Source organism: Scyliorhinus canicula, chromosome 30, assembly GCF_902713615.1.
Source record: "Scyliorhinus canicula chromosome 30, sScyCan1.1, whole genome shotgun sequence".
NCBI lineage: Eukaryota > Metazoa > Chordata > Chondrichthyes > Carcharhiniformes > Scyliorhinidae > Scyliorhinus > Scyliorhinus canicula.
The window spans coordinates 11,552,562-11,572,887 of record NC_052175.1 but is presented as its reverse complement, the minus strand read 5'-3'; the positions used below and the strand labels follow the sequence as shown (position 1 = coordinate 11,572,887).

Here is a 20,326-nt window from a genome sequence, read left to right as displayed (position 1 = left end):
GAGAAAAACAACACCGTCAGCGCGGGCGTGAGCAACGGACAGCAAAGAAGGTCCCTCCACTCTGTCCCCATCAAACACTCCCAGGACAGGTACAGCACGGGGTTAGATACAGAGCAAAGCTCCCTCTACACTGTCCCCATCAAACACTCCCAGGACAGGTACAGCACAGGGTTAGATACAGAGTAAAGCTCCCTCTACACTGTCCCCATCAAACACTCCCAGGACAGGTACAGCACGGGGTTAGATACAGAGTAACGCTCCCTCTACACTGTCCCCATCAAACACTCCCAGGACAGGTACAGCACGGGGTTAGATACAGAGTAAAGCTCCCTCTACACTGTCCCCATCAAACACTCCCAGGACAGGTACAGCACGGGGTTAGATACAGAGTAAAGCTCCCTCTACACTGTCCCCATCAAACACTCCCAGGACAGGTACAGCACGGGGTTAGATACAGAGTAAAGCTCCGTCTACACTGTCCCCATCAAACACTCCCAGGACAGGTACAGCACGGGGTTAGATACAGAGTAAAGCTCCCTCTACACTGTCCCCATCAAACACTCCCAGGGCAGGTACAGCACGGGGTTAGATACAGAGTAACGCTCCCTCTACACTGTCCCCATCAAACACTCCCAGGACAGGTACAGCACGGGGTTAGATACAGCGTAAAGCCCCCTCTGCACTGTCCCCATCAAACACTCCCAGGGCAGGTACAGCACGGGGTTAGATACAGAGTAAAGCTCCCTCTACACTGTCCCCATCAAACACTCCCAGGACAGGTACAGCACGGGGTTAGATACAGAGTAAAGCTCCCTCTACACTGTCCCCATCACACACTCCCAGGACAGGTACAGCACGGGGTTAGATACAGAGTAAAGCTCCCTCTACACTGTCCCCATCAAACACTCCAAGGACAGGTACAGCACGGGGTTAGATACAGAGTAAAGCTCCCTCTACACTGTCCCCATCAAACACTCCCAGGACAGGTACAGCACGGGGTTAGAGTACCGTCTCCTCGCCTCACAACGGGTTGTCACACAACTGAGCGGGGCTGAATCTCCCTCGCAGAGCGTTGGATGTTGAGTCAGAAGAGGGCGTGTGTTTATCGGTTTTGCAAAGCCAGGAGGGTCGCAAAGTGGGTTAGCACTGTTGCTTCACCGTGCCCCAGGGTTCGATTCCCGGCTTGGGGGTCACTGCCTGTGCGGAGTCTGCGCGCGTTCTCCCCGGGTCTGCGCGGGGTTTCCTCCGGGCGCTCCGGTTTCCTCCGAAAGACGTGCTTGTTGGGCCGAATTGGACATTCTGAATTCTCCCTCTGTGTACCCGAACAGGCGCTGGAGTGTGGCGACTAGGGGCTTTTCACAGTAGCTCCATTGCAGTGTTAATGTAAGCCTACTTGTGGCAACAAAGATTATTACCCTGCACACGCACAGTTACTGCCTCAGTGTCGACTGTACTCGCTGAGTAGGATACCCTCCATCGCATTACCACCGTGCTGAACGGCATAGATTCAGAACAGATCCAGCAACTCATGGGCATCCATGAGGCGCTGTGGGCCATCAGCAGCAGCCGAATTGCATTCAGCCACAATCTGTAACCTCATGGCCCAGCATATCCCCCACTCTACCATTACCACCCAGCCAGGGGATCAACCCTGGCTCAATGAAGAGAGCAGGAGAGCATGTCAGGAGCAACGTCAGGCAGGCCGAAAAATGAGGTTCCAATTCTGTCCCAACAACCTGGTGAAGCTACAGCACTTGTGTGTCAAACAGCATAAGCAGCAAGTAATAGACGGAGCTCAGCGATTCCACAACATGTAAATTTGCAGATGATACGAAGATTGGTGGAGTTGTGGATAGTGAGGAGGGCTGTTGTCGGCTTCAAAGAGACATAGATAGGATGCAGAGCTGGGCTGAGAAGTGGCAGATGGAGTTTAACCCTGACAAGTGTGAGGTTGTCCATTTTGGAAGGACAAATCTGAATGCGGAATACAGGGTTAATGGTAGGGTTCTTGGCAATGTGGAGGAGCAGAGAGATCTTGGGGTCTATGTTCATAGTTCTTTGAAAGTTGCCACTCAAGTGGATAGAGCTGTGAAGAAGGCCTATGGTGTGCTAGCGTTCATTAGCAGAGGGATTGAATTTAAGAGCCGTGAGGTGATGATGCAGCTGTACAAAACCTTGGTCAGGCCACATTTGGAGTACTGTGTGCAGTTCTGGTCACCTCATTTTAGGAAGGATGTGGAAGCTTTGGAAAAGGTGCAAAGGAGATTTACCAGGATGTTGCCTGGAATGGAGAGTAGGTCTTACGAGGAAAGGTTGAGGGTGCTAGGCCTTTTCTCATTAGAACGGAGAAGGATGAGGGGCGACTTGATAGAGGTTTATAAGATGATCAGGGGAATAGATAGAGTAGACAGTCAGAGACTTTTTCCCCGGGTGGAACACACCATTACAAGGGGACATAAATTTAAGATAAATGGTGGAAGATATAGAGGGGATGTCAGAGGTAGGTTCTTTACCCAGAGAGTAGTGGGGGCATGGAATGCACTGCCTGTGGAAGTAGTTGAGTCGGAAACATTAGGGACCCTCAAGCGGCTATTGGATAGGTACTTGGATTAGGGTAGAATAATGGAGTGTAGGTTAACTTCTTAAGGGCAGCACGGTAGCATTGTGGATAGCACAATTGCTTCACAGCTCCAGGGTCCCAAGTTCGATTCCCGGCTGGGTCACTGTCTGTGCAGAGTCTGCACGTCCTCCCCGTGTGTGCGTGGGTTTCCTCCGGGTGCTCCGGTTTCCTCCCACAGTCCAAAGATGTGCAGGTTGGGTGGATTGGCCATGAAAAATTGTCCAAAATTCTATGATTAACCTAGGACAAAAGTTCGGCGCAACATCGTGGGCCGAAGGGCCTGTTCTGTGCTGTATTTCTCTATCTATGTTAGCCGTTTAGCTGCTGTTGTATCAAGAGTCAAAGGTTCTGCTCCTTTTCACCAACACCTTCAACAGACTCCGCACAAAACTCGATCTTCACATCACCTCACAGAAGGGCCCCTTTACATATCAGTGTCAATTATTAGATACTTAACATAAATGAGACAACTAATTGGAATGTCTCTTCACCCATCACTTAACACAACAAACGTATCAGGTCTGAGCTCTGCAGTCCTCCCACATCCAGGCGTGAATGGTGGGGGACAATTAAACAACTCACTGGAGGAGGAGGCTCCGCAAATATCCCCATCCTCAATGATGGAGGAGCCCAGCACATCTGCGCATTCGTAGCTATCTTCAGCCAGGAGTGTCGAGTGGATGATACAGCTCTGTCTCCTGCGGAGGTCCCCAGCATCACTGCTGTCTGTCTTCAGCCAATTCGATTCGCTCCGTCTGATATCAAGAAACAGCTGAAGGCACTGGATATTGCAAAGGCTCTGGGCCCTGACAATATCCCAGCAATAGTACTGAAGACTTGTGCTCTGGAACGTACCGCACCCCGTGCCAAGCTGTTCCAGTACAGTGACAACACTGGCATCGGCAATGTGGAAAATTGCCCAGGTGTGTCCTCTACACAAGAAACAGGACAAATCCAACCCGGCCAATTGCCGCCCTATCGGCCTACTCTCCATCAGCAGCTAAGTGATGGAAGGAGTCATCAGCAGTGCTCTCAAGCGGCACTTACTCAGCAATAACCTGCTCACGGACACTCGGTTTGGGTTCCGCCCAGGGTCACTCAGCTCCTGACCTCGTTATAGCCTTGGGTCAAACATGGACAAAGAGCTGAATGCCAGAGGTGAGGTGAGAGTGACTGCCCTTAGACATCAAGGCAGCGTTTGACCGAGTGTGGCATCAAGGAGCCCGAGCTAAACTGGAGTCAATGGGAATCAGGGGGGAAACTCTCCGCTGGTTGGAGTCATACCCGGCACAAAGGAAGATGGTTGGAGGTCAATCATCTCAGCTCCAGGACGTCACTGCAGAGGTTCCTCAGGGTCGTGTCCTCGACCCCAACCATCTTCAGCTGCTTCATCAATGACCTCCCTTCCATCATAAGGTCAGAAGTGGGGATGTTAGGAGATGACTGCACAATGTTCAGCACCATTCGCGACTCCGCAGATACTGAAGCAGTCCGTGTCCAAATGCAGCAAGACCTGGACAATATCCAGGCTCGGGGCTGGCAAGGGGCAAGTTACATTCGCCCCACACACATGCCAGGCAATGACCATCTCCTACAAGAGAGGATCTAACCATCGCCCCCTCGACCATTCAATGGCATTACCATCGCTGAATCCCCCACATCCTGGGGGTTACCATTGATCAGAAACTGAACTGGACCCAGCCGTATAAATACTGCGGCTGCCAGAGCAGGTCAGAGGCTGGGAGCGCACTTCATCTTTGTCTTTTTCTGCGTTAACTGGCTTGCGCCGTGCTCCTGGAAGTGTGAGGAAGAGCCAGGAGGAGCTGTTAAAATCCTCATTTATTGTTGGCAGTCGCAGTGGGCCGGGTTGGGGCTCACTTTGCAGTGGCCCAGCGTCGTTGCGGAGTGGGCTCCTGTCGTAGCGGGGCCGCCGTGCACGCCCGGACGACGGCCGCCATCGGAGACGCCGTCTTGGCCGAGGGTCCCAGCTCGTTAAGTATCACATTGAAGAATTGCGGGATACAATGAAGACTTTGAACAACTGAGGGCAGCACGGTAGCATGGTGGATAGCATAAATGCTTCACAGCTCCAGGGTCCCAGGTTCGATTCCCGACTTGGGTCACTGTCTGTGCGGAGTCTGCACATCCTCCCCGTGTGTGCGTGGGTTTCCTCCGGGTGCTCCGGTTTCCTCTCACAGTCCAAAGATGTGCGGGTTAGGTGGATTGGCCGTGATAAATTGCCCTTAGTGTTGGGTGGGGTTACTGAGTTATGGGGATAGGGTGGAGGTGTTGACCTTGGGTAGGGTGCTCTTTCCAAGCAGACTCGATGGGCCGAATGGCCTCCTTCTGCACTGTAAATTCTATGATACTTTGAGGAAAGGGTTGCATGTGCACGAGAAGGTTCTTGCTCCTGAAAGAGCACTTTCCCGGCGAGGGTCCGCCTTCTTGTTGTCGGATTTCATGATGTGGCGGCCATCCTGGTCCCCCCCCCAAGCTGTGGGCCTCCTGGGTGTCGGATAGGCGGCGTAGTGGGAGCGATGGTGTCTCGTGCTTCGATCGTTGGAATCCCTGGGAGATCCCGAAGAGTGCTCATCGATCCAGGCTTCTCCGTCGTCTTCTTGTGGAACGTGGACACGGTCCTTCGTCCTGCGTTTCCTCTGGAACCCTGGGCGCTGCTCCCCGTGGCCCAGGTTGCCGATCTTGCTGTTGCCCTTTTCCCTGCAGAGCAGAGCGTAATGTGAGCGCCTCAGCACATCGACACAGGAGGACAGGAATACCGCTGACCTGGTACAATCACTCAACCTACATTTTTAACGCTTTACCAGTGATCAACGGAGAGGAGGGTGTGACCATGAAAACAGGGTAAGATGGTGCTCGGCTCCTCACGGGCCGAGTGTCCGCTACAACCGCGGGAAGTCAGGATAAGATCTTCGCGCCATGTTCGTGCGCGCACCAGAGCCTATGTCCCTCAGCTCCAGCCATACCAGAGGCACTAATAACACAGGGACGTCCGAAACCTGGACATCGGACCCCTGGCAGCAGCCAATCACTTGCTCTTCAACCCCACAATAACAGAAAGAATTTCAGCAGAACACCGGATGATATTTGACACTTGCCTCAACGATACCCCTGATCCAGAGCAACCACCATTCCGCATGTTTACACAGCGAGGACCAGCAAATATTCACGCAGCACGGTAGCATTGCGGACAGCACAATCGCTTCACAGCTCCAGGGTCCCAGGTTCGATTCCGGCTTGGGTCACTGTCTGTGCGGAGTCTGCACATCCTCCCCGTGTGCGCGTGGGTTTCCTCCGGGTGCTCCGGTTTCCTCCCACAGTCCAAAGTTGTGCAGGTTAGGGTGGATTAGCCATGCTAAATTGCCCTTAGTGTCCCTTAGTGTTGGGTGGGGGTTACTGGGTTATGGGGATAGGGTGGAGGTGTTAACCTTGGGCGGGGTGCTCTTTCCAGGAGCCGGTGCAGACTCGATGGGCCGAATGGCCTCCTTCTGCACTGTAAATTCTATGAATGACTTGCTACAACAATCGGCTCGGATCCTCATCAGTGCCGTCAGCAACTGACAGGCGGGGTGAAAAAGAAAAACTAGCGGGAGCGGAGGGGGGGTCAGGCCGCAGCCAAAGGCCCGTGGTCCTCCTGCGCAAGCCCCTCACCGTCGGACGGAGAGGGGACCGGGCCTAGTCCGACCCACTCTAGCTCAGGGGAATCACAGGGCAGAGCACCGGCCCCATCGAGAAGACGAAACTTGTGCTGCCCTCAACCGAGAGAGGAGACCGCACCGCCGAGGAGGAGAGGAATCGATAAGACGCCACCCCCTCCCGATACGATAAGGAACACCTCCAAACTCCAGACGAACCAGAGAACATTGCACACAGCGCAGGCACTGTGCGCCATTACGGAGAGGATACCGGGAGCCGGTTTAGCTCAGTCGGCAGGACAGCCAGCCCGTGATGCGGAGCAAGGCCAGCAGCGTGGGTTCAAATCCCGGTACCGGCTGAAGTTATTCGCGAAGGACTCGTGCCTCCTCAACCTCGCTCCTCGTCTTGAGGTGTGGTGATCCTCAAGAGGGGGGAAAGCAGCCGACGGTCATCTGGGGTTACGGTGGCCACACCTTTACTCGGGGACAAAGAGGCGTCGGCTCAACAGACACCGCCTCCCCATGGAAGCCTCGAGCACAACAAGGAGGGCACGCAGGGAGTCACCGTGCCAGAGCACTGGGAGGAAGGGTGTCCAAACGCGATCTTCGAACCGAAGAAAGGCTCCAACAACACAGACTCTCAACTCCAACACAAGGAGCAAAGATTAGCCAACCGCACATTCCCCCCCCCCCCCCCGACTCCCAGATTCTCCAGAGACAGCAACGACAAAGAGGAATTGTATGGAAACCAGGAACGGAGACATAATCTGCCCCGGGCTCTGATCCGACATACGCCCGGGGTCTCAACTACCTATCAACAAAGTAAAAATCCGATACAGATGGCACCAACTTATTTTATCTTTTTGCACGTTTTGAAATTATTTCATTGACCAAAATTTATCAATACCAAGTATTTCAATCACAAATATTGCTGATTCTGTGCTGACACGACTGTGTCACACTGGGAGCTCCAGCCTCGATTCTGTGTTGACACGACTGTGTCACACTGAGAGCTCCAGCCTCGATTCTGTGCTCACACGACTGTGTCACACTGGGAGCTCCAGCCTCGATTCTGTGTTGACACGACTGTGTCACACTGAGAGCTCCAGCCTCGATTCTGTGCTCACACGACTGTGTCACACTGGGAGCTCCAGCCTCGATTCTGTGTTGACACGACTGTGTCACACTGAGAGCTCCAGCCTCGATTCTGTGCTCACACGACTGTGTCACACTGGGAGCTCCAGCCTCGATTCCGAGCTGACACGACTGTGTCACACTGGGAGCTCCAGCCTCGATTCCGAGCTGACACGACTGTGTCACACTGGGAGCTCCAGCCTCGATTCCGAGCTGACACGACTGTGTCACACTGGGAGCTCCAGCCTCGATTCCGAGCTGACACGACTGTGTCACACTGGGAGCTCCAGCCTCGATTCCGAGCTGACACGACTGTGTCACACTGGGAGCTCCAGCCTCGATTCCGAGCTGACACGACTGTGTCACACTGGGAGCTCCAGCCTCGATTCCGAGCTGACACGACTGTGTCACACTGGGAGCTCCAGCCTCGATTCCGAGCTGACACGACTGTGTCACACTGGGAGCTCCAGCCTCGATTCCGTGCTCAGGTCTGAGGATTGAGCGCCTGACGATGAAGGGATTGCGTTGCGTGATGATTGATGCTTGGGAAAAATACCTAATTGGCTGAGCAAATGTTACACACAAGAATTAGTGCAGCGCGTCGCACACGAGGCAAGTCTCGTGCCCTGACAAAACACGCCGGCCGAACGATTCAGGAAGGTGCTTCAGGAGAATCACGTCACGTGGACAGCTGAACATGGCAAAGACGTATTTTCCGATACATTTCCTGCAGCTTGCCTGAGCTACGTCGTGAACGTTGCTTGCATACGGCGTGCACTTCTGCCAGCATTCAGTAACCGCACAGGGAATCACGTTAAAGAGTAAACACCAATTTAAACAGCCCAGCGGGGGACATGAAGGAGAAAAACAAACACAATAAAGAAAAAGGATGCATCCAGGGAAAGGCTCACAAGTAGGGTTGAAGATACCAAACGCAAACATCCCCAATGAAAAGTGGAATTAAAAGAGGTGAAAGGGGAACTGTCTCCTCAATCTCACGGGTTCCGGCTGCAATCCGGTTTGGCTTCCTGTCTTCAAAAACATGGACTATTGATACGGTGGAGGATGGGATTCCATTTGGCAATTGTGCCACAGGAAGTCTAAGCCCCGTGGTGTACCCGTCCTGGGAGTATTTGATGGGGACAGTGTAGAGGGAGCTTTACTCTGTATCTAACCCCGTGCTGTACCTGTCCTGGGAGTGTTTGATGGGGACAGTGTAGAGGGAGCTTTACTCTGTATCTAACCCCGTGCTGTACCTGTCCTGGGAGTGTTTGATGGGGACAGTGTAGAGGGAGCTTTACTCTGTATCTAACCCCGTGCTGTACATGTCCTGGGAGTGTTTGATGGGGACAGTGTAGAGGGAGCTTTACTCTGTATCTAACCCCGTGCTGTACCTGTCCTGGGGGTGTTTAATGGGGACAGTGTAGAGGGAGCTTTACTCTGTATCTAACCCCGTGCTGTACCTGTCCTGGGAGTGTTTGATGGGGACAGTGTAGAGGGAGCTTTACTCTGTATCTAACCCCGTGCTGTACCTGTCCTGGGAGTGTTTGATTGGGACAGTGTAGAGGGAGCTTTACTCTGTATCTAACCCCGTGCTGTCTCTGTCCTGGGTGTTTGATGGGGACAGTGCAGAGGGAGCTTTACTCTGTATCTAACCCCGTGCTGTACCTGTCCTGGGAGTGTTTGATGGGGACAGTGTAGAGGGAGCTTTACTCTGTATCTAACCCCGTGCTGTACCTGTCCTGGGAGTGTTTGATGGGGACAGTGTAGATGGAGCTTTACTCTGTATCTAACCCCGTGCTGTACCTGTCCTGGGAGTGTTTGATGGGGACAGTGTAGAGGGAGCTTTACTCTGTATCTAACCCCGTGCTGTACCTGTCCTGGGAGTGTTTGATGGAGACAGTGTAGAGGGACCGTTACTCTGTATCTAACCCTGTGCTGTACCTCTCCTGGGAGTGTTTGATGGGGACAGTGTAGATGGAGCTTTACTCTGTATCTAACCCCGTGCTGTACCTGTCCCGGGAGTGTTTGATGGGGACAGTGTAGAGGGAGCTTTACTCTGTATCTAACCCCGTGCTGTACCTGTCCTGGGAGAGTTTGATGGGTACAGTGTAGAGGGAGATTTACTCTGTATCTGACCCCGTGCTGTACCTGTCCTGGGAGTGTTTGATGGGGACAGTGTAGAGGGAGCTTTACTCTGTATCTAACCCCGTGCTGTACCTGTCCTGGGAGTGTTTGATGGGGACAGTGTAGAGGGAGCTTTACTCTGTATCTAACCCCGTGCTGTACCTGTCCTGGGAGTGTTTGATGGGGACAGTGCAGATGGAGCTTTACTCTGTATCTAACCCCGTGCTGTCCCTGTCCTGGGAGTGTTTGATGGGGACAGTGTAGAGGGAGCTTTAGTCTGTATCTAACCCCGTGCTGTACCTGTCCTGGGAGTGTTTGATGGGGACAGTGTAGATGGAGCTTTACTCTGTATCTAACCCCGTGCTGTACCTGTCCTGGGAGTGTTTGATGGGTGCAGTGCCGAGTTGACCAATTCTGGTATTTTCTACCTTCGCAGTGAAGTTGTCCCTTTGACTGTTACCGACAGATTTCGCCTGCCAGCTCTCGAGCTGGACAACGGCCTTCGTGAGCACAGCAATAGCAGAGGCCTCAGGATATGACCCCCCCCCCCCCCCCCCCCCCCCCAGCCCGCCCGCCCAGCCTCTCTCAGCAGATCTTGCCAAAGAGGCCGGCGTGGAGTTGGCGGTGTGGGACAAACTCACTCCCACAGCTGTCCCAACTGTCCCGCGGTCCCGGACGCATTTACCTCTGCGCTGTCTTTATGACGAGATGCACGGTGAGGCCGTGTTTGATGCCGTGTTGGTTTAACGTGTCGCCGTCCTTCAGTATCTTCCCCGCGAATATGAGCACCAGCTGCTCCTGCCTGGCTTTGAAACGCTTGGAGATTTCATCTTTGAACTAACGTGAGGGAAAAGAAGAAAAGGGACGTTACAGCTCGCGCCTGTAAACCTGCACTGAACACATTCGATCAGACCTCCGGCCACCCTGGGCTGGCTGACTCTGGGCCAGGGTGTAATCACTGGATGGGCAAGAGACTAACAGGCCAGGCAGTGCAACTCGGTGATCCTGTGGGGACAGTTACGCAGTCACAATGCGGGATTCACAGCGAGTGTCTGGAACGGCTGGTTTTCGCAAAGAGGGTGTGAACAACTCAGCACTGCACTGGAACGAGGAATTAAACTAATCCTCGGAAACGCGCAGAAAACCTACTCCATGTCCTCCTTATCTGACCCTCCGAAAGTGAAGCACTCACTCAGTACTGACCCTTCGACAGTGCAGCGCTCCCTCAGTACTGACCCTCTGACAGTGCGGCACTCCCTCAGTACTGACCCTCCCACAGTGCAGCACTCCCTCAGTACTGACCCTCTGACAGTGCGGAGCTCCCTCAGTACTGACCCTCTGACAGTGCAGCACTCCCTCAGTACTGACCCTCTGACAGTGCGGCGCTCCCTCAGTACTGACCCTCTGACAGTGCGGCACTCCCTCAGTACTGACACTACCACAGTGCGGCAGTCGCTCAGTACTGACCCTCCCACAGTGCAGCTCTCCCTCAGCACTGACCCTCTGACAGTGCGGCAGTCCCTCAGTACTGACCCTCTGACAGTGCGGCGCTCCCTCAGTACTGACCCTCCCACAGTGCAGCACTCCCTCAGTACTGAATCTCCCACAGTGCAGCACACCCTCAGTACTGACCCTCCAACAGTGCGGCTCTCCCTCAGTACTGACCCTCTGACAGTGCGGCGCTCCCTCAGTACTGACCCTCAGACAGTGTGGCTCTCCCTCAGTACTGACCCTCTGACAGTGCGGCACTCGCTCAGTACTGAACCTCTGACAGTGCGGTGCTCCCTCAGTACTGACCCTCTGACAGTGCGGTGCTCCCTCAGTACTGACCCTCAGACAGTGCGGCTCTCCCTCAGTACTGAACCTCTGACAGTGCGGCACTCGCTCAGTACTGACCTTCCCACAGTGCGGCACTCCCTCAGACTCTGGGATTGTCAGTTTCTGTCAATTCGCAGGGTTAAATGAAGCATAACTGGAATCTAATTGAGGGGTTCAGGGTGGTTTCTGTATATCAATCATACAGTATTGATTCAGACACAGGGATCAAATATCCCATCTATTATACTCTATAGATTCAGACACAGGGATAAAATATCCCGTCTATTATACTCTATAGATTCAGACACACAAATAAAATATCCCATCTATTATACTCTATAGATTCAGACACAGGGATAAAATATCCCATCTATTATACTCTTATAGATTCAGACACACAGATAAAATATCCCACCTATTATACTCTATAGATTCAGACACAGGGATAAAATATCCCATCTATTATACTCTATAGATTCAGACACACAGATAAAATATCCCATCTATTATACTCTATAGATTCAGACACAAGGATAAAATATCCCATCTATGATACTCTATAGATTCAGACACAGGGATAAAATATCCCATCTATTATACTCTATAGATTCAGACACAGGGATAAAATATCCCATCTATTATACTCTATAGATTCAGACACAGGGATAAAATATCCCATCTATTATACTCTATAGATTCAGACATACGGATAAAATATCCCATCTATTATACTCTATAGATTCAGACACACAGATAAAATATCCCATCTATCAGACCCTATAGATTCCGACACACAGATAAAATATCCCATCTATTATACTCTATAGATTCAGACACAGATAAAATATCCCATCTATTATACTCTATAGATTCAGACACAGGGATAAAATATCCCATCTATTATACTCTATAGATTCAGTCACACAGATAAAATATCCCATCTATTATACTCTATAGATTCAGACACACAGATAAAATATCCCATCTATTATACTCTATAGATTCAGACACACAGATAAAATATCCCATCTATTATACTCTATAGATTCAGACACAGGGATAAAATATCCCATCTATTATACTCTATAGATTCAGACACAGGGATAAAATATCCCATCTATTATACTCTATAGATTCAGACACAGGGATAAAATATCCCATCTATTATACTCTATAGATTCAGACACACAGATAAAATATCCCATCTATTATACTCTATAGATTCAGACACAGGATAAAATATCCCATCTATTATACTCTATAGATTCAGACACACAGATAAAATATCCCATCTATTATACTCTATAGATTCAGACACAGGGATAAAATATCCCATCTATTATACTCTATAGATTCAGACACACAGATAAAATATCCCATCTATTATACTCTATAGATTCAGACACAGGATAAAATATCCCATCTATTATACTCTATAGATTCAGACACAGGATAAAATATCCCATCTATTATACTCTATAGATTCAGACACAGGGATAAAATATCCCATCTATTATACTCTATAGATTCAGACACAGGGATAAAATATCCCATCTATTATACTCTATAGATTCAGACACAGGGATAAAATATCCCATCTATTATACTCTATAGATTCAGACACAGGGATAAAATATCCCATCTATTATACTCTATAGATTCAGACACACGGATAAAATATCCCATCTATTATACTCTATAGATTCAGACACACAGATAAAATATCCCACCTATTATACTCTATAGATTCAGACACAGATAAAATATCCCATCTATTAAACTCTATAGATTCAGACACAGGGATAAAATATCCCATCTATTATACTCTATAGATTCAGACACAGGGATAAAATATCCCATCTATTATACTCTATAGATTCAGACACAGGGATAAAATATCCCATCTATTATACTCTATAGATTCAGACACAGGGATAAAATATCCCATCTATTATACTCTATAGATTCCGACACACGGGATAAAATATCCCATCTATTATACTCTATAGATTGAGACACACACGGATAAAATATCCCATCTATTATACTCTATAGATTCAGACACAGATAAAATATCCCATCTATTATACTCTATAGATTCAGACACAGGGATAAAATATCCCATCTATTATACTCTATAGATTCAGACACAGGGATAAAATATCCCATCTATTATACTCTATAGATTCAGACACACAGATAAAATATCCCATCTATTATACTCTATAGATTCAGACACAGATAAAATATCCCATCTATTATACTCTATAGATTCAGACACAGGGATAAAATATCCCATCTATTATACTCTATAGATTCAGACACAGGGATAAAATATCCCATCTATTATACTCTATAGATTCAGACACAGGGATAAAATATCCCATCTATTATACTCTATAGATTCAGACACAGGGATAAAATATCCCATCTATTATACTCTATAGATTCAGACACACAGATAAAATATCCCATCTATTATACTCTATAGATTCAGACACAGGGATAAAATATCCCATCTATTATACTCTATAGATTCAGACACAGGGATAAAATATCCCATCTATTATACTCTATAGATTCAGACACAGGGATAAAATATCCCATCTATTATACTCTATAGATTCAGACACAGGGATAAAATATCCCATCTATTATACTCTATAGATTCAGACACAGGATAAAATATCCCATCTATTATACTCTATAGATTCAGACACAGGGATAAAATATCCCATCTATTATACTCTATAGATTCAGACACAGGGATAAAATATCCCATCTATTATACTCTATAGATTCAGACACAGGGATAAAATATCCCATCTATTATACTCTATAGATTCAGACACACAGATAAAATATCCCATCTATTATACTCTATAGATTCAGACACAGATAAAATATCCCATCTATTATACTCTATAGATTCAGACACAGGGATAAAATATCCCATCTATTATACTCTATAGATTCAGACACAGGGATAAAATATCCCATCTATTATACTCTATAGATTCAGACACAGGGATAAAATATCCCATCTATTATACTCTATAGATTCAGACACAGGGATAAAATATCCCATCTATTATACTCTATAGATTCAGACACAGGGATAAAATATCCCATCTATTATACTCTATAGATTCAGACACACAGGGATAAAATATCCCATCTATTATACTCTATAGATTCAGACACAGGGATAAAATATCCCATCTATTATACTCTATAGATTCAGACACACAGGGATAAAATATCCCATCTATTATACTCTATAGATTCAGACACAGATAAAATATCCCATCTATTATACTCTATAGATTCAGACACAGATAAAATATCCCATCTATTATACTCTATAGATTCAGACACAGGGATAAAATATCCCATCTATTATACTCTATAGATTCAGACACAGGATAAAATATCCCATCTATTATACTCTATAGATTCAGACACAGGGATAAAATATCCCATCTATTATACTCTATAGATTCAGACACAGGGATAAAATATCCCATCTATTATACTCTATAGATTCAGACACACAGATAAAATATCCCATCTATTATACTCTATAGATTCAGACACAGATAAAATATCCCATCTATTATACTCTATAGATTCAGACACAGGGATAAAATATCCCATCTATTATACTCTATAGATTCAGACACAGGGATAAAATATCCCATCTATTATACTCTATAGATTCAGACACAGGATAAAATATCCCATCTATTATACTCTATAGATTCAGACACAGGGATAAAATATCCCATCTATTATACTCTATAGATTCAGACACAGATAAAATATCCCATCTATTATACTCTATAGATTCAGACACAGGGATAAAATATCCCATCTATTATACTCTATAGATTCAGACACACAGATAAAATATCCCATCTATTATACTCTATAGATTCAGACACACAGATAAAATATCCCATCTATTATACTCTATAGATTCAGACACAGGGATAAAATATCCCATCTATTATACTCTATAGATTCAGACACAGGATAAAATATCCCATCTATTATACTCTATAGATTCAGACACAGGGATAAAATATCCCATCTATTATACTCTATAGATTCAGACACAGATAAAATATCCCATCTATTATACTCTATAGATTCAGACACACAGATAAAATATCCCATCTATTATACTCTATAGATTCAGACACAGGATAAAATATCCCATCTATTATACTCTATAGATTCAGACACACACGGATAAAATATCCCATCTATTATACTCTATAGATTCAGACACAGGGATAAAATATCCCATCTATTATACTCTATAGATTCAGACACACAGGATAAAATATCCCATCTATTATACTCTATAGATTCAGACACAGGATAAAATATCCCATCTATTATACTCTATAGATTCAGACACAGGGATAAAATATCCCATCTATTATACTCTATAGATTCAGACACAGGGATAAAATATCCCATCTATTATACTCTATAGATTCAGACACAGGGATAAAATATCCCATCTATTATACTCTATAGATTCAGACACAGGATAAAATATCCCATCTATTATACTCTATAGATTCAGACACAGGGATAAAATATCCCATCTATTATACTCTATAGATTCAGACACAGGGATAAAATATCCCATCTATTATACTCTATAGATTCAGACACAGGGATAAAATATCCCATCTATTATACTCTATAGATTCAGACACAGGGATAAAATATCCCATCTATTATACTCTATAGATTCAGACACAGGGATAAAATATCCCATCTATTATACTCTATAGATTCAGACACAGATAAAATATCCCATCTATTATACTCTATAGATTCAGACACAGGGATAAAATATCCCATCTATTATACTCTATAGATTCAGACACAGGGATAAAATATCCCATCTATTATACTCTATAGATTCAGACACAGGGATAAAATATCCCATCTATTATACTCTATAGATTCAGACACACAGGATAAAATATCCCATCTATTATACTCTATAGATTCAGACACAGGGATAAAATATCCCATCTATTATACTCTATAGATTCAGACACAGATAAAATATCCCATCTATTATACTCTATAGATTCAGACACAGGGATAAAATATCCCATCTATTATACTCTATAGATTCAGACACAGATAAAATATCCCATCTATTATACTCTATAGATTCAGACACAGGGATAAAATATCCCATCTATTATACTCTATAGATTCCGACACAGGGATAAAATATCCCATCTATTATACTCTATAGATTCAGACACAGGGATAAAATATCCCATCTATTATACTCTATAGATTCAGACACAGGGATAAAATATCCCATCTATTATACTCTCTAGATTCAGACACAGGGATAAAATATCCCATCTATTATACTCTATAGATTCAGACACAGGATAAAATATCCCATCTATTATACTCTATAGATTCAGACACAGGGATAAATATCCCATCCATTATACTCTATAGATTCAGACACAGGGATAAAATATCCCATCTATTATACTCTATAGATTCAGACACAGGGATAAAATATCCCATCTATTATACTCTATAGATTCCGACACACAGATAAAATATCCCATCTATTATACTCTATAGATTCAGACACAGGGATAAAATATCCCATCTATTATACTCTATAGATTCAGACACACAGATAAAATATCCCATCTATTATACTCTATAGATTCAGACACAGGATAAAATATCCCATCTATTATACTCTATAGATTCAGACACACAGGGATAAAATATCCCATCTATTATACTCTATAGATTCAGACACAGGGATAAAATATCCCATCTATTATACTCTATAGATTCAGACACACAGGGATAAAATATCCCATCTATTATACTCTATAGATTCAGACACACAGATAAAATATCCCATCTATTATACTCTATAGATTCAGACACAGGGATAAAATATCCCATCTATTATACTCTATAGATTCAGACACAGGATAAAATATCCCATCTATTATACTCTATAGATTCAGACACAGGGATAAAATATCCCATCTATTATACTCTATAGATTCAGACACACAGATAAAATATCCCATCTATTATACTCTATAGATTCAGACACAGGGATAAAATATCCCATCTATTATACTCTATAGATTCAGACACAGGGATAAAATATCCCATCTATTATACTCTATAGATTCAGACACAGATAAAATATCCCATCTATTATACTCTATAGATTCAGACACAGGGATAAAATATCCCATCTATTATACTCTATAGATTCAGACACACAAGGATAAAATATCCCATCTATTATACTCTATAGATTCAGACACAGATAAAATATCCCATCTATTATACTCTATAGATTCAGACACACAAGGATAAAATATCCCATCTATTATACTCTATAGATTCAGACACAGATAAAATATCCCATCTATTATACTCTATAGATTCAGACACAGGGATAAAATATCCCATCTATTATACTCTATAGATTCAGACACAGGGATAAAATATCCCATCTATTATACTCTATAGACTCAGACACACAGGGATAAAATATCCCATCTATTATACTCTATAGATTCAGACACACAGGATAAAATATCCCATCTATTATACTCTATAGATTCAGACACAGGATAAAATATCCCATCTATTATACTCTATAGATTCAGACACAGGGATAAAATATCCCATCTATTATACTCTATAGATTCAGACACAGGGATAAAATATCCCATCTATTATACTCTATAGATTCAGACACAGGGATAAAATATCCCATCTATTATACTCTATAGATTCAGACACAGGATAAAATATCCCATCTATTATACTCTATAGATTCAGACACAGGATAAAATATCCCATCTATTATACTCTATAGATTCAGACACACAGGATAAAATATCCCATCTATTATACTCTATAGATTCAGACACAGGATAAAATATCCCATCTATTATACTCTATAGATTCAGACACAGGATAAAATATCCCATCTATTATACTCTATAGATTCAGACACAGGATAAAATATCCCATCTATTATACTCTATAGATTCAGACACAGGATAAAATATCCCATCTATTATACTCTATAGATTCAGACACAGGATAAAATATCCCATCTATTATACTCTATAGATTCAGACACAGGGATAAAATATCCCATCTATTATACTCTATAGATTCAGACACAGGATAAAATATCCCATCTATTATACTCTATAGATTCAGACACAGGATAAAATATCCCATCTATTATACTCTATAGATTCAGACCACAGGATAAAATATCCCATCTATTATACTCTATAGATTCAGACACAGGGATAAAATATCCCATCTATTATACTCTATAGATTCAGACACAGGGATAAAATATCCCATCTATTATACTCTATAGATTCAGACACAGGGATAAAATATCCCATCTATTATACTCTATAGATTCAGACACAGGATAAAATATCCCATCTATTATACTCTATAGATTCAGACACAGGATAAAATATCCCATCTATTATACTCTATAGATTCAGACACAGGGATAAAATATCCCATCTATTATACTCTATAGATTGAGACACAGGGATAAAATATCCCATCTATTATACTCTATAGATTCAGACACAGGATAAAATATCCCATCTATTATACTCTATAGATTCAGACACAGGGATAAAATATCCCATCTATTATACTCTATAGATTCAGACACAGGATAAAATATCCCATCTATTATACTCTATAGATTCAGACACAGGATAAAATATCCCATCTATTATACTCTATAGATTCAGACACAGGGATAAAATATCCCATCTATTATACTCTATAGATTCAGACACACAGATAAAATATCCCATCTATTATACTCTGTAGATTCAGACACACACGGATAAAATATCCCATCTATTATACTCTATAGATTCAGACACAGGGATAAAATATCCCATCTATTATACTATAGATTCAGACACAGGGATAAAATATCCCATCTATTATACTCTATAGATTCAGACACAGGGATAAAATATCCCATCTATTATACTCTATAGATTCAGACACACAAGGATAAAATATCCCATCTATTATACTCTATAGATTCAGACACAGATAAAATATCCCATCTATTATACTCTATAGATTCAGACACAGGGATAAAATATCCCATCTATTATACTCTATAGATTCAGACACAGGATAAAATATCCCATCTATTATACTCTATAGATTCAGACACACAGATAAAATATCCCATCTATTATACTCTATAGATTCAGACACAGGGATAAAATATCCCATCTATTATACTCTATAGATTCAGACACAGGGATAAAATATCCCATCTATTATACTCTATAGATTCAGACACAGGGATAAAATATCCCATCTATTATACTCTATAGATTCAGACACAGGGATAAAATATCCCATCTATTATACTCTATAGATTCAGACACAGGGATAAAATATCCCATCTATTATACCATGGATTCAGACACAGGGATAAAATATCCCATCTATTATACTCTATAGATTCAGACACAGGGATAAAATATCCCATCTATTATACTCTATAGATTCAGACACAGGGATAAAATATCCCATCTATTATACTCTATAGATTCAGACACACAGATAAAATATCCCATCTATTATACTCTAGATTCAGACACAGGGATAAAATATCCCATCTATTATACTCTATAGATTCAGACACACAGATAAAATATCCCATCTATTATACTCTATAGATTCAGACACAGGGATAAAATATCCCATCTATTATACTCTATAGATTCAGACACACAGGGATAAAATATCCCATCTATTATACTCTATAGATTCAGACACAGGGATAAAATATCCCATCTATTATACTCTATAGATTCAGACACACAGATAAAATATCCCATCTATTATACTCTATAGATTC

The 20,326-nt window shown here is 44.0% G+C and overlaps 1 protein-coding gene across 1 annotated transcript in view; it reads right to left on the bottom strand.

Annotated features, from left to right (window-relative positions):
* LOC119958593 (aminopeptidase Ey-like) overlaps nt 1-20,326 on the bottom strand; it is a 118,004-nt gene that overhangs the window by 19,796 nt on the left and 77,882 nt on the right. The window contains exon 13 of the mRNA XM_038787073.1: nt 10,220-10,371. Coding sequence (XP_038643001.1) covers nt 10,220-10,371 — 152 coding nt within the window. The remainder of the gene's footprint in view (nt 1-10,219; nt 10,372-20,326) is intronic.